The 14,245-nt window shown below is 53.1% G+C and overlaps 1 protein-coding gene across 1 annotated transcript; it reads right to left on the minus strand.

Moving 5' to 3' along the window:
• Positions 1 to 8,449: 8,449 nt before the first annotated feature.
• On the minus strand, positions 8,450 to 9,994 carry Kbtbd13 (kelch repeat and BTB domain containing 13). Its single transcript, XM_090357739.1, has one exon. It carries the CDS (start codon positions 9,992 to 9,994, stop codon positions 8,618 to 8,620), a length of 1,377 nt encoding a protein of 458 aa, XP_090213865.1. The 3' UTR covers positions 8,450 to 8,617.
• Between the last annotated feature and the right edge of the window lie 4,251 nt (positions 9,995 to 14,245).

A 14,245-nucleotide genomic window follows, 5' to 3' on the forward strand; every position in this document is an offset into this window, starting at 1 on the left:
TGTGTTTGGAGGAGGCCCCACGCCTCTGCCGTGGCCTCTTAGTGTATTCTCAAGGTGCCCTGTCCTCTGGTGACCAGGAGAGATACTTGTCACCACAGGGCTAGTTGACGCTGGCCTACACCACTGGAACATTATGTCTTGAGGAGCCCTCAGCTGGGCGCCAGTGGCTCTTGGCTGGAATTCTAACTGCTCAGGAGACTGCGACTCGAGGATCACAGTTTGAAGCCAACCCAAGCAGGAAAGTTTGAGACTCTTATCTCCACCAAAAAGCTACAAGTAGAGCTGTAGCTCAAGTAGTAGAATGACAGCCTTGAGCCAAAACTCTGAAGAGTCAGCACCCAGGCCCTGCAAGTGCCAGGACTGGCACAGGTGCACGTGCACACACACACACACACACACACACACACACACACACACACACACACAGAGTTTGCCAAGGGGGTGGGTGGGGGGGAGGGTGAGAATTTGGCCCACTGGTAGAGTACTTGCCCAATATCTAGCATGCATGAAGACCCGAGTTCAATTCCTCGGTGCCACATACACCGAGAATGCCCAAGGACAGTGCTCAGGCCTTGAGGTCAAACCCCAGGACTGGCAATACACATCCACAGACACGCACAAAGTTTGCCAGACCGGGAGTTTGGCCTAGTGGTAGAATGCTTGCCTAGCATGTACAAAGGTTTGAGTCCTCTGTACCACATACACAGAAAAAACTCAAGTGGTAGAGCACTAGCCTTGAGAAAGCCTAAGGACAGTGCCCAGGCCCTGAGTTCAAGCCCCAGGACTGGCAAAAAAAAAATTGCCAAATAAAGTATATGGAAAGAAAGGAGACTGGAGTTGGGGGGAGGATTCTCGGGAAGTCCCTCCTCCAGTCCCTCCAATGAGTGGGTCAGGCTGAAAGGAAACCTGGTTTCTAGGGAAAGACCCTCAGCCCTGGGGGGCTAGAGCTCTGACTTTGAGTCTACCAGGGAGATGAAATTGGAGAACGAAGGCTGGCACCCCATTCATACTGGCCAGTTCTCAAAATCTAGAGGCACCAGGGGACGGGGGTTGGGGACAATAAAGATATTCTAGGGTGAATTTGAAGTATATTATATATATTCTAGGGTGACTGAAGTATATGCATGTCAGTAAATACCACAGGGAAATAAATCCCTTTGTATGATTAATTTATAAAAATATTAGTACATTCAAAAGTTGTTATAAAGGTGATGTACAGAGGATTGCAGTTACGTAAGTCAGGTAAGGAGTACATTTCTCTCTCTTTCTCTCTCCCTCTCCCCCCATCCCTTTTAGGTGGTTATGCAGCTTGAACTTGGGGCCTGGGCACTGTCCCTGAGCTCTTTTCTAGCGTTCCACCACTTTGAGCTAAACCACTGCTACTGGTTTTCTAATGGTTAATCGGAGACAAGAGTCTCACAGACTTTCCTGTCAAGGTTGGCTTTGAACCACAAGGGGCCGAAAGCATAGCCTAGTGGTAGAGTGCTCACCTAACATGCATGAAGCCCTGGGTTCGATTCCTTGGTACTACATACACAGAAGAGGCCAGAAGTGGTACTGTGGCTCAAGTGGCAGAGTGTTAGCCTTGAGCAAAATCTGTCCAAGGACAGTGCCCAGGCATTGAGTTCAAGCCTCAGGACTAGCAAAAAAAGAAAAAAAAGAAGAGAAAAGAGAAAGAGGAAGGAGGAAGAAGAAAGAGGAGGAAGGGGAAGGAGGAGCAGATGGAAGAGGAAAGAGAAGGAAGAGGAAGGAGGAGGAGCTGGTGGGAGAGGAAAGAGGAGGAGGAAAGAGGAGAAAGAGAGATGAGCAGAAGAAAATGAGGAGGAGGAAGTCTGGCTGCAGAGCAGGCGTCGGTGTAGGTTCTTCTGGAGGATTCTGCTATCCCAGCTTCCTCTGGGGAGCTCATGGCCTCTTCGCATGGCAGCAGTACTGAAGAGAGACAAGCCAAGCCGTCATCCTGTCCCTGAGCACAGCATGGCCTATGCCATGAGGAGAGGTGAGTGTTGCTGGAGTTATCCCTCCGTTCCCACGAGAAGTTCTGCTCTGTTGCCCTCTGCCCTGTGTGTGTGTTGGAGGGAGCTTGTCTAGAGCTGTTGTGGGTGGGGTCCACATGCAGACCTTTTAGCCTGCAGTCCTCTGCACATCCTAGATGAGGGGACACGTGACGGCACGCTCCTTTCTCCCCTACAGCAGGGCAAACTGTCCCACATCCCCAACAGGAGTTACATTCTGGCCCTAGCAGGAAGAATGGTGAGGACCTTTCAGAGGCCCAAAGCCTTCAAGAGTCAGGGCCCTCAGCTAAGTAGTGATAGAGTACCTTGTGCTCGCACAGTGCTGTGCTGTCTACTGGGGGTGGGGAAAGACAGCCAGGGGCTCCAGACCCCTTGATTGACCTTGGTAACTGATCTGACCCTATTTGGAGACTGGCCTGTCCTTCCTTGGCTTGTACCTGGGAGGCGCTGCCAGCTTGGCGCTCATACAGCTGCTTCTGTTTCCATTCCCAGCTGCTCCTCCGTGGCTAAAGGTCAGTTCTTTCCCCTCCAGCTCCAGTGGTTTGGGAGGCACTTCCGGTCACAGAGGCACTGCCTCTGCTGGGAAAGCACCCTCGAATTCCCAGCACTGTAATCAGGCCAAACACGAATGAACATTTTCCAGGATCCTTTTATTGTGCCCAAGCCTGGCTACCCAGGCACAGATACCCAGAGAGCTGAGGGCCAGAGGGGTCAGGGCACACATCCAAGAAAGCCTTGCCAGGAGGAATGTGGTACACTCCAATCGGGTCACTAGAGGAAATTGGAGGATACAGGCGAACTCCAGAGCTATGACAGAGGGGAGCTTTCTCCACTCTGAGGCCTGCAGCCTGAGAGAAAAAGGCACAGAAAAGGCCACCTGAGTGGTCAGGGAAGGGAAAGAATCAGCAAAAGACTGAAGGGACAAGTGGTTCCCCTGATCTCACATCCCAGCCACCACCTCCTGCTGACGCTCCCTTGGGGAGCCACCTCTGGGGATGCCAGGTCATACCTCAAGAACCAGCCAGGTGCCTGTGGCTCACATCTATAGTCTTAGCTACTCAGGAAGCTGAGATCTGAGGATTACAGTTGAAAGCCAGCCCGGGCAAGTAAGACCTTGAGACTCTCTCTTATCTCCAATCTACCACCAAAAAGCTAGAAGTGGAGCTGTGCTTCAAGTGGTAGAATACGATAGCCTCGAGGAAAAAAGCTCAGAGACAATGCCCAGGCCTTGAGTTCAAACCCCAGGACCAGCACACATACGCATCAAGAATCAGTTGTTGCTCCCTCTCTCTTTCAGAACAAGGTCCAAATTCTCCAGCCCATCCAGACTGCACACTGAATGGCTCCCAGCCTCACTGGCTCTACAGCAAGATACTTCGTTTTGCCTGCACAGTGACTCTAAACAAGCTAAGTATTATCTTCAACTGCACTTTATACAGAAAGCAAGTTTAGTGACGCATGTGATGATAGATGTGATGCCTATAGTTCCAGCACTTGGGGAAATCTCTTGAGATGGAAGTTCAAAATCAGCCTGGTCAATTGGCCTACTCAAGATCCCAGCGCCATCAAGTAAGCTGGAAGGGATCCAGATACCCCCAAAATCAAGGCTACTGGTTCTGCCATCCTCTCCTCTGCCTTACCAACTTCTAAGTAGAGTCTACAGGACCATGTTCCAGTCTGGAATTCCCATGCCTCCCTCAGGGTGAGAGACTCAGTATAGGGAGGAGGGGAAGGGGGGAGGAGGGGAGGAGAAAGAAGTACGGAAGGGGTGGTATGCATAGGCGGAGGGCTGTTATCTTCTCACCTCTCTCTCCTGTTGCTAACACCCTCCATGTTAGAGAAATGAAGGAGGAAGCGGAGCTGTGGTTCAAGTGGTAGAGTGCTAGCCTTGAGGAAAACAAAACAAAAACAGGGACAGTGCCATGGCTCTGCGTTCAAGCCCCAGTAGACTGGCAGGTGCGCATGCTTCAGCTGTGGTCCAGTGCAGCTGTGGATAGAGAGGGCTTAGGGTACTTGTTAACACCCTGTACCCTGCTGCTCTGAGCACCCCCAAGAGGCTCTTTCTTAGTTGCTGAGATGCCCAAGAGAGAGGGCTTCCCATTGCTCCCGGGGCTGCAGAGTCACTGCTGGGATGAGACCTCGACACCAGGTCTCATGGCCCTGTAGCCAGGATGGGCATTCAGAGGCGGCCGGACTTCCTGCAGCTGCGTCTTCCACCAGCACAGCTAATCCTCTGCCCTTGACATGACAGCAAGTTGAAGCAAAGCAACTGGGATGAAAAAGAGACCCAGCTGCTTGGGGCCAAAGGAAAATAAACAGACGGGCCCTGTGTGTACTACACCGCCGAGAGCAGCCATTCTTCATGAGGGTGATTAGCATTCCCGTGAAGGGAGGGAGGTGATGTCTGACGTGCTCAGCCTGTCCGTCTCAGGCGGTGGGGTGTTGCCAGCTCCCTATCAACCACAGCCCTGCCAGAACTGTAACCTGCTCTTGGGGCTTGAACTCAGGGCCTAGTTGCTGCCTCTGAGCTTTTTTTTTTTTCTCTTTCTTGACTAGTGGTCTTCTTCTGGTGGTTCGCTGGAGATAAGAGTCTCCTGGAGGGGCCGGGAGTTTGGCCTAGTGGTTAAAGTGCTTGCCTAGCATGCATGAAGACCCGGGTTCAATTCCTCAGTACCACATACATAGAAAAAAGCCAGAAGTGGTGCTGAGGCTCAAGTGGTAGAGCTCTAGCCTTGAGAAAGTCCAAGGACAGTGCTCAGGCCCTGAGCTCAAGCCCAGGACTGGCAAAAAAAAAAAAAGAGTCTCCTGGAGTTTTCTGTCCCAGCTGGCTTCTAAGAGACTTGAGAGTCTCCTGAATAGCTAGGATTACAGGTGTAAACCACAGGGCATGTGGCTAAATTCGACACTTTCTCTATGTCCTTCTGAGGGATTCTTCCTCCATTGACTTACCCATCTAGCATCATTTCATGCATTCATTCATTCTACAATATTTAATCCCCTACTCCTGTGTGTGTGTGTGTGTGTGTGTGTGTGTGTGTGTGTGTGTGTGTGTGTGTGTCTAAGGGCAGGGAGAAAGGGTAGTCAGTGATAAAGTGCTTGTCTAGCATGCTCCAGTTTCTTAGAATAAAAAACAAAAACAAAAACAGACTTTGTTCTCCTAGACTATAATTGTATGCGCATGCATTGGTACTGGGGCTTGAACTCAGGACTTCACACTTTCACTTGGCTTTAAGCTCAAGGCTGGCACTTAAGCCACAGCCCCATTTCCAGCTTGTCTGGAGATAAAAGTCCTATGGCCTTTTTTCCTGGGCTGGCTCCCCACCATAATCCTTGGATTTCAGTCTCCTGAGTAGTTGAGATGACAGGGGCGAGCCCAGCCTAGTCTGCAAAGGAAGGAGACAAGATGGCCAATGCCGGAGAGACATACACATGAGAAGAGGGTGGAAGCAAGCAGAGAAGAGAGGTAGAATGTAAGAATGAAGGCCACACTGAGGCAAAGGGCTTTGGGTATGGGGAGTGAGCCAGGTGGTTACAGGAAGGAGGCATGCCAGGCGGAGGAGCCCTGTCCAGTGACCCAGAGCTGGTAGCATGCCTGATGTTTGAAGAATAACAGAAGCCAGAAGGGAGAGATAGAAGAGGAAATCCGGAAGGCAATAGGATGGGAAGGTCCTGAAAGAATCTGGGCTGTCACTAGAGCTGGTGAGTTGCTAGCGTGACAGGTCAGTGTGGAGGTACAGTGAGTCTGGTCAGCTTCTGGTTAGGATGCCTCTGGCAGTCCTACCTACAGGCTCAGGGAAGACAGGGAAGGGAGCAGGGGGACAGCAGGCGCTGGGAGAAAGAGCATGGGGTCAGAGTCAAGGAGAAAGTTTGTAGGAGGCTGGGTAGAAGGGGTGTTGGGACAGACTTTGCAATAATCCTGCCCCTGGGTTGCGACAGAGTTGGTTTGCTTTTGTTGGTTTGGGGCGTGTGTGTGTGTGTGTGTGTGTGTGTGTGTGTGTGTGTGTGTGTGTGTGTGTGTGTGTACTGGTCTTGGAGCTTGAACCCAGCACCTAGGCACTGTTCCCAAGCAATTTTTCTCACTAGTACTCTACCTCTTAAACCACAATTCTACTTTCAGACTTTGGTGATTAATTGAAGAGTCACATAGTTTTCACTCAGCTTGGCTTTGAACCATGATCCTCGCTTTTTGAGTAGCTAGGATGATAAGTGTGAGACACTGGCACCTGGCTATTTTTTTTTTTTTTTAAGAAGGGAGCAGTGACAGCTCACGCCTGTAATCCAACCTACTCAGGAGGCTGAGCTCTGAGGACTGGGATTCAAAGCCAGCCCAGGCACTAAAGTCCATGAGACTCTTGTCTCCAATTAACCACTAGAAAACTGGAAGTGGTGCTGTGGCACAAGGGGTAGGGTGGTAGCTGAAGAGCTCAGGGACAATGCCCAGACCCAGAGTTCAAACCCCATAACCGACAAAAAAAAAAAAAGTAAGAAGTGGAGTTATGACTCAAATAGTAGAGCACAAATCTTGCTTTAAAAGGTGGGGGGCGGAGGGCCGGGAGTTTGGCCTAGTGGTTAAAGTGCTTGCCTAGCATGCATGAAGACCCGGGTTCGATTCCTCGGTACCACATACATAGAAAAAAGCCGGAAGTGGTGCTGAGGCTCAAGGGGTAGAGCTCTAGCCTTGAGAAAGTCCAAGGACAGTGCTCAGGCCCTGAGCTCAAGCCCAGGACTGGCAAAAAAAAAAAGGTGGGGGCGGGAGTTTAGCCTAGTGGTAGAGTGCTTGCCTAGCATGCACAAAGACCTGAGATCGATTCTTCAGTACCAGATACATTAAAAAAAAAAAAAAAAAGCCAGCAATGATGCGGTGGGCTCAAGTGGTAGAGCTCTAGCCTTGAGAAAGCCTAAGGACAGTGCCCGGGCCCTGGGTTCAAGGCCCAGGACTGGCCAAAAAAAAAAAGCCAAATGAAAGCATGAGGCCATGGGTTCAAACCCCAGTCCCAGCACCAAAAATAAATTCACTTAACCAATGACATCTTATGCTAAATTGTGGGGCATGCACAAGTAGTATGTATGTACATGTATGTAAGAAAAAAAAGGATTTTTTTCCAAGAGAACCATATAAATGGTTTTATTAACCCATAAGACAGTAATCAGCTTCATCTTGAATGCAGCAAACTTATTTCAGCATTTTTTTTCTCAATAAATACATATATCTCCAAAGCCCTTTTCAACCAGCTTGGCACATCCTGGTTGCTTATTAATGAGTTGAATAAATCATTTAACATGGACAATTATATATATTATAGATAATATATTGACAGAAGCACAAGTGAGGGACTCTGTTGGGCTATGTGGCTTTTGACCAGTCAGCTTCTGAGCTTTCCATACCTCATCTGGCACTTGGAGAAGGTACCCTGTCTCTTGTAGACAAGAGATGTGTTAGTGTACTTAGCACAGTACTCACAGGTTAAAGTTTCTTGTTGAGACTCAACAGACTAGGCTACTCCAGGGCTAAAAGCTTCCTGGGGTTCTAGGGGGCAGCACTCTCCAGGGTTGGGACACTGGCCGGGAGAGAGGAGGTTGGATGTGCTATATGTTGATGGTCTTCTTCCCAAAAGCCTCAGGTCCTGGAGGATGGACAGCAGGACCGTATGGCAGTATGGGATGAAAATGCAAGGCTTTGCTAGCAAGGGTGCCACCACTCCCTGAGCCCCTTTTTATGTTAGTTATTTTGAAGGTGAGTCTCATTATATGTCTGGGCCAGCTTGGACTTTGATCCTCCTGTTTAGACTTCCCCTTCTGTGGCTGGGATGCCAGGTGCCCAAGTCATTGCACCCAGCTATTGTGATTTCCCTGTAATTTGGGATGATGGGTGCATTGAATCCAGCCATTTATTGAGATGGAGTCTTGAGAACTTTTCTGCCCAGGCTGGACTTGAACCAAAATTCCCTGGGGGTGGCCTGGTGATAAGAGTGCTTGTCTAGCATGCAGGAAGTCATGGATTTGATTCCTCAGAAAAAGCTGGAAGTGGTGCTGTGTGGCTCAAAGGGTAGGGTGCTAGTCTAGAGCAAAAGTTCAAGGACAGTGCCCAGGCCCTGAGTTCAAGCTCTAGGACTTGGGGGGGAGGGGAGAGACTCCCTGATGTTTCCTCAAGTAGCTGGGATTACAAGTGTGAGCAGCGGAAACCTCTTCATTATCCTGTAAGTGGTCAGCAGTGAGTTCTTCTGGGCTACACTTGTGTGGCCACCACAACTCTCTGGCTTAGCACTGTCTCAGGTTTACATGACAGGTTTACTGACAGTTTGTTCAGCACCTTAACTACCCCGGCCCCTAGCTGTGTTTGATGACTGGCCCATTCAGATACAAGTCTGAGTTGTTCCCATCCTAACCCTCCCCTCCCCACAAGCTCACCTCCCTTACCCACCAGAGCTCAGCATCGTCCTTGCTCCCCGAGCTTCTTGGACTGAGTTCCAAACCACCAGGAAGACACAGCGAGACCTGACCCATCTCCACCGGAGTGGGGGGAAACCCAAACATTTTCCAAACAGCCACCAAAGGCCTGAGGCTCTCAAGAGAGACTCCGGTTGTCCTCTAGCAAAACAGGAGGATCACAGTTCAGGCAAAGGGGTGGCCACGGGTCCCGGAACGCCAGGAGGCAACCTCAGGAGGAAAGTCTGCAAGGATCCAGGCCGGGGAAAGCCAATCTTCTCCTGGTGCAGCCGCCACGTGCCGCCCTCGATGGCGTAGAGCAGCGTGGACACGCGGTTGACGGTGTAGACCGTGTCGCCGCGCACCACGGCGGTGAACAGCGCGCCCTTGCTGTTGACGAACTGGCCCGGCAGCGACGTCCACTGCCCGGTGGCCAGGTTGAGGCAGTCGATGGCGCAGTGCAGGAAGTCGTCGGAGGGGCCGTTGCGCACCACGTAGAGGCAGTCGCGGTGCGCCACCATGCAGTGGCCGTAGCTCTGCGGACGCCGCATCTCGGCCACGGGCAGCCAGGCGTCCGCGCGCACGGCGTATTCCACCACGGCCGTGGTGTCGGCGGGGCGCCACAGACACACGAAGAGGCGGCCGCGGGCCTGGGCGCACGGGACCGCCGTGGCGGGTTGGGGTAGATCGGCTACGAAACTCCAGCCACCGGCGATGGGATCGTAGCGTTCCACGGAGCTCACGGGGGTCCGGTTGAACTCGCCGCCGATGGCGTAGAGGCGGCCGTCGAAGCCCGCCAGCGCCGTGTCGTAACGCGGCTGGTGCGGACTGGGGAACTGGCGCCACGTGTCGCCATCCGGGTCGTAGCAGAATCCCAGCTCCACCACCTCCTTGCTGGCGCCCCGCACGCCGCCCACGATGTACAGTTTGTTACCCAGCGTGGCCACGCCCGCCAGCATGGTGCTGGCCTCCAGGGGCAGCGCGGCCAGCGTGCGCCACGCGTCCCCTTCCTCGTCCAGGTAGCACATGGTGCGGGACGCGTCTTCCAGGAAGCCCGGCGCGGGCGTGTGCGTGGTCAGAGCCACGTAACAGCTGGGTCTCAGGGCGGCCACGTAATCGCGGGCCTCGGGGAGAGCCAGCTGGGCCAGCAGCTCCTCCGCGCCGTCGCGGATGCACAGCGCGGCCCCGTGGAACACGTCGCGCAGGCCGAAGGCGGCGGCCGCCTCGCACAGCAGCACGCAGTTGTCCGACGTGACGCTGTGCTCCAGGAAACGCGCCAGCGCCGGGGCCTGCAGGAAGGCGGCGCACTCCACCGCCTGCAGCAGCTCGTCGTCCGCCGCCAGCGCCGGCCGCTCCCCGCGCAGCACCCGCAGCGCCGTGCCGAAGCCGCCCGCGCTCAGCGCGCCCAGGTGCACCTCGGCCGCGCGCGCCTCCCGCATGCCCGAGCGGAACAGACCCCGGAAGAAATCGCAGTGCTCCACCAGCAGGGCCTGATCGGCTCGGAAGAGCTGGCCGTCCACCCACACCTGCACCGCCACCCCCGGGTCCCCAGGCATGGTGAACCTCAAGGGGGCAGGGGGAGGGGGGAGGAGGAGGCCACCGCTGGGGGTGGGGTGGGGACCCGCGGGGATCTGCTGTGAACTGGGGGCTCCCCCCTACACACACGCGCGCGCACACACACACACACACACTTTTGTAGGGGGGGAAACTAAACTTCCCTAGGGGATATAAATACTTCCCTAGCTAAAGATAGTAGCAGCCCACGTGAATCCTAACAGCGCCGGGGTGGATGGCCGCGGGCCCAGAGGACATCTGGAGAGACCTGCACAACGCAGTTAATAGTGACCATCTACGACTCCTGTCTGTTGGGCCCTGCGAGGGCTACTTGTAAAGACAAGCCCATTTCACCGGCGCCATTCCAACCGTGTCACCTTATGCAAGGACTCCAAACTCCCTGACTTGAATCCTGGTGTCCTCCTCTTGAAAAACAAAAACCAAAAAAGTGGGATCAGTCAATAGCGCCGGGACACATTCACTCCCTGTGTGTTCTCACTGAGGCTCTGGTAACTCGTCCTAGGTCTTTCAGCTAAGGAAGAAGCGCCTTGGTCAGCTCACAAATATGGGACAGACCTGTTTGGAGGGAAGGGAACAAACGGAGCAAGATGCCACTGAGTCCCAAACCAGGCTCCTACTCCTGCCTCTGCGTCTCGGAGGGCAAAATGGGAAGAGTCCCAACTCTAACCTGCCGGTGAGTATCCAATAAACGTGTGGAAGCAATCTGTAATCTAGGCTGGGAAGGGGAACTGGTGCCAGCCTCCTCTATTGCAGTGTTGGACCTGGGGAGAATAAAAATGGGGTTCCGGGGAATCACATGCCTGTGGATGAGAAGAAGGGCTTCGTGTAATAATGTCCTTTGCACACCCAGTTTCCCACCTTCTTCAGCAGCAGCAGGAGGTCACCCAGAATGGAGTCACAGCTCTGAGGCTGGGTTGAGGCCCCACCCCTGGGCCCACCCCCAACGCTGCCCGTTAAACTTCAATGTCAGGATCGGTTTAAAAAAAAAAAAATTGCCAGGGCTAAGTGGCTCCCGCCTGTAAACCGTCTCCTGCAGAAAAGTCCAAACGTTTATCGAGACTCCGAGAAACCAGCCGAAAGCTGGAAGTGGAATTGCAGCACAACAAGTGGTAGAGTGCCAGTCTTGAGAGAAAAAGCCAAGTAAGAGCTGGAAGCCAGGGACACACTCTCTGTCTCTTTCTGTCTCTGTCCTGTCTGTATAAAATCACTGAGTTAAGAGTCTCAACAGACTTCCCTGCCCAGACTATTTCAGGCTGTGAGCCTCAGATCTCAGCCTCCTGAGTAGCTGGGGTTACAGCAGCCAGTTCTGCCTCCTCCTCCAGGCTACAGTGGCACTTGATAACCAGGCCTGAAGTTGCAGGAGAACAGAGACATGTAGACAGAGCCTTTTATAGGTAAATTTGCAAAAAAAAAAAAAAAAAATCAGCATGCTCCCCTCCTAGGAAACTCTTAGGTTCGCCTCAGCAAAAGAGGCTGGGATGTGAGGATCTGGGAAACCAGAGGCCTGGAGGCCAGCTGCCAGAAACATCGCACATGCAGTGCCCCAGGGACCAAGCAGGAAGAGGAGGAGGGGGAAAGCATCCCCTGAATCCCATTCCAGCCCATCCTGCCAGCTTCTGGCCTTCCCTGAGGCCACACATTGGCCGAGGGCCCGCAAGATCCAAGCAGCGGGCCGTGACTAGTGAGTTGCAGTGCCAGTTCCTGAGAAGGGGCTACCTGTCCCTTCTCAGGGTTGAGAGATGAGAGGGGCATCTGGTTAGGACCTGTTTTCCAGCCCAGTCTGGCAGTGCCTCTCCACCCCCACTAGAGCTGGCTGCTTCTGAGAGACCCAAGGAAAGAGGGCGGGCTGACTAAATCAGAGCCCCAGTCTTGAGGGTCATAGTTCACTTCTGTTCCCTAACACTGCCAGACACAACCGAATGGAGCCTCAGTGATCTTCTGAGAGCAGGAGGGGGAAGGAGCCCCAAAGGCTTCCTGGCCAGAGTTTGTTCCCTTGCTCCCCCAAGTCCAGCTCCCCCCCCCCAGCCCCCTGTGTGGGTAGGAGCTCCAGCACACACCCAGTTTTCATGTTACTCAGCCAGGCAGTGAGGGGGGGAGTCACCCAATAGGAGACCATGGTTCTGAAGCTCCGCCCTCTGGGCCAACACCCCCCCCCCCCCCCCCCCCCCCCCCCCGTCCGGTGGATGTGGCCAACTCCAGGGTGGAGATGGGAGGGGGGCGGGAGGGGGGAGGGTCCTCTGGGATTTGGAGAGGACAAGGGGCAGTGCTGGCTGTGGGCAGCCCACGGAGTTCCCAGGCCCCTGCCTGACCCCACACCAATCTCCCTCTCCACTTTGCACCTCCCCCAACCCCTCCCCCGACATACTGTGCAAGGTGGGGGTGGGGGCCCGGGAAGAAGTCTGGGTCAGACTCCAGGCCTTCAAATGCTAGTCTGATGGAGGAGTTGGTGAAGCCCTTTACAGGATAATAAGGCTCTGCACAGCTTTGACGTCCTGACTGGCCACAGAAGTTGGTCATGGTGTGACTCCAGAAAGCAGTGACATCACAGAGTGGGTCCCAAAGAGGAGCTTTATGCCTCATGGCTCCTAGGGGAGTTGGCGGCCTAGAACCACCTACAGCCTGGGTATCAGAGAAGCCACCCAGGCCCATGTAGGGGGGAAAGCCAGGCCGTTGCTGTTCCTTCTGGGCAAGGATTTATGTCTCCTCCCTCAGCCTGGAGATTCTCCTGGGAGAGAGGCAGTGTTTCCTTCCCCTGCAGTCAGCTGGAGACTCCCACAGATTAGGGCCCAGAATTAAAAAAATCCTGATTATCTAGCTGGGTGCCAGTGGCTCATGCCTGTAATTCTAGCTATTCAGGAGGTTGAGATCTCAGGATCATGATTTAATGCTAGCCCAGGCTGAAGAATCCTTTGAGACTCTTGTCTCCAGTTAATTGCAAGCACCAGAAGTGGAGCTGTGGCTCAGCCTGGAGCAAAACATGCTCAGGGATATCACTGAGGCCCTGAGTTCAAGCCCTAGTACCAGCACCAAAATAAGATTCTACTATATACCAGCCTTGTCTATGCCTCCATCTTCACTCGAGAGACATCTGTTAGGCATCTCCTGCATGCCTCCATGTTTTGGTTGCTTGAAGGACCTTTACCAGAGCCTTAATGAGGAGAGGGATGAGTTAAAATGGAGGGAATTAAGAGGGACGAGAAGGTGCTTCTCTGGACTATGAACTGGCTCTGGATGGGACTCTTCCATGTTATCTATATAACCTATATTCTCCCTGTCCTAAAGATGAGGAACGCTGAGTGTGTTGGCTCATGCCTATAATCCCAGCTACTCAGGAGGCTGAGTTCTGAAGATCTTTATTCGAAGCCAGCTGGGGCAGAAAAATGTCATGAGGCTCTCATCTCCAACCAACCAGCCAAAAGCCAGAAGTGAAGCTGTGGCTCAAGTGATGCCTTGAGCAGAAGAAGCCAAGCAAGAATGTGTGAGATCCTAAATGCAAGTCCTGGTACTAGCACACACATAGAAAGATGCAGACTTGTGAGTAGCATGTTTCCCTGTCCCACAGTAAAGGCTCTTCAGCTTGCAATGATCAGTCTGAGGTCAGGGAAAAACAGCAGCCTGAAGACAAGAGAGTGACCCAGGACCAGACTTTAACAAGGCTGTGAGGAAGGGCTAATCACCAGATCACAACATGGCTAGGTTAGAAGGAAACTGAGGGTCATCTTGTCCCATCCTGTGAAACGTGGTGGCTTTCTCCACACCACCTCCTCAAACTCATCCCTGTCCCCGTTAGCTTCCACCAAGGTCAGCGAGGCATCAAGGTCATTCAAGGGCACTGTCCATGCTTAGAATCCACCTTTCACTGCACTGTAAGTCTGTCTTCTGGCAGTTGCCATCTGGCTGGTCTAAGGTGGTTTTTGTTGTTGTTGTTGTTGTTGTTTTGCCAGCTCTGGGGCTTGAACTCAGGGCCTGGGCATTACCTCTGAGCTTCTTTTGCTCAAGGCGAGCACTCTACTACTTGAGCCACAGCACTCACTTCTGCTTTTTCTTTTTGTATGTGGTACTGAGGGCTTCATGCATGCTAAGTAAAGCACTCTACCACTGAGCCACATTCCCAGCCCCCTGGTCTGAGTTTTGAAGGAAAAGAAACTGCATTCTTCAGAAAGGGAGCTAGGCTCACACCTGTAAGCCTCGATACTCAGGCAGGCTGAAATCTGAGGACGTAAGTTCAAAGC

This window comes from Megascapheus bottae, chromosome 25 (genome assembly GCF_031878675.1).
Source record: "Megascapheus bottae isolate mThoBot1 chromosome 25, mThoBot2.hap1, whole genome shotgun sequence".
In the NCBI taxonomy this organism is placed as follows: domain Eukaryota; kingdom Metazoa; phylum Chordata; class Mammalia; order Rodentia; family Geomyidae; genus Megascapheus; species Megascapheus bottae.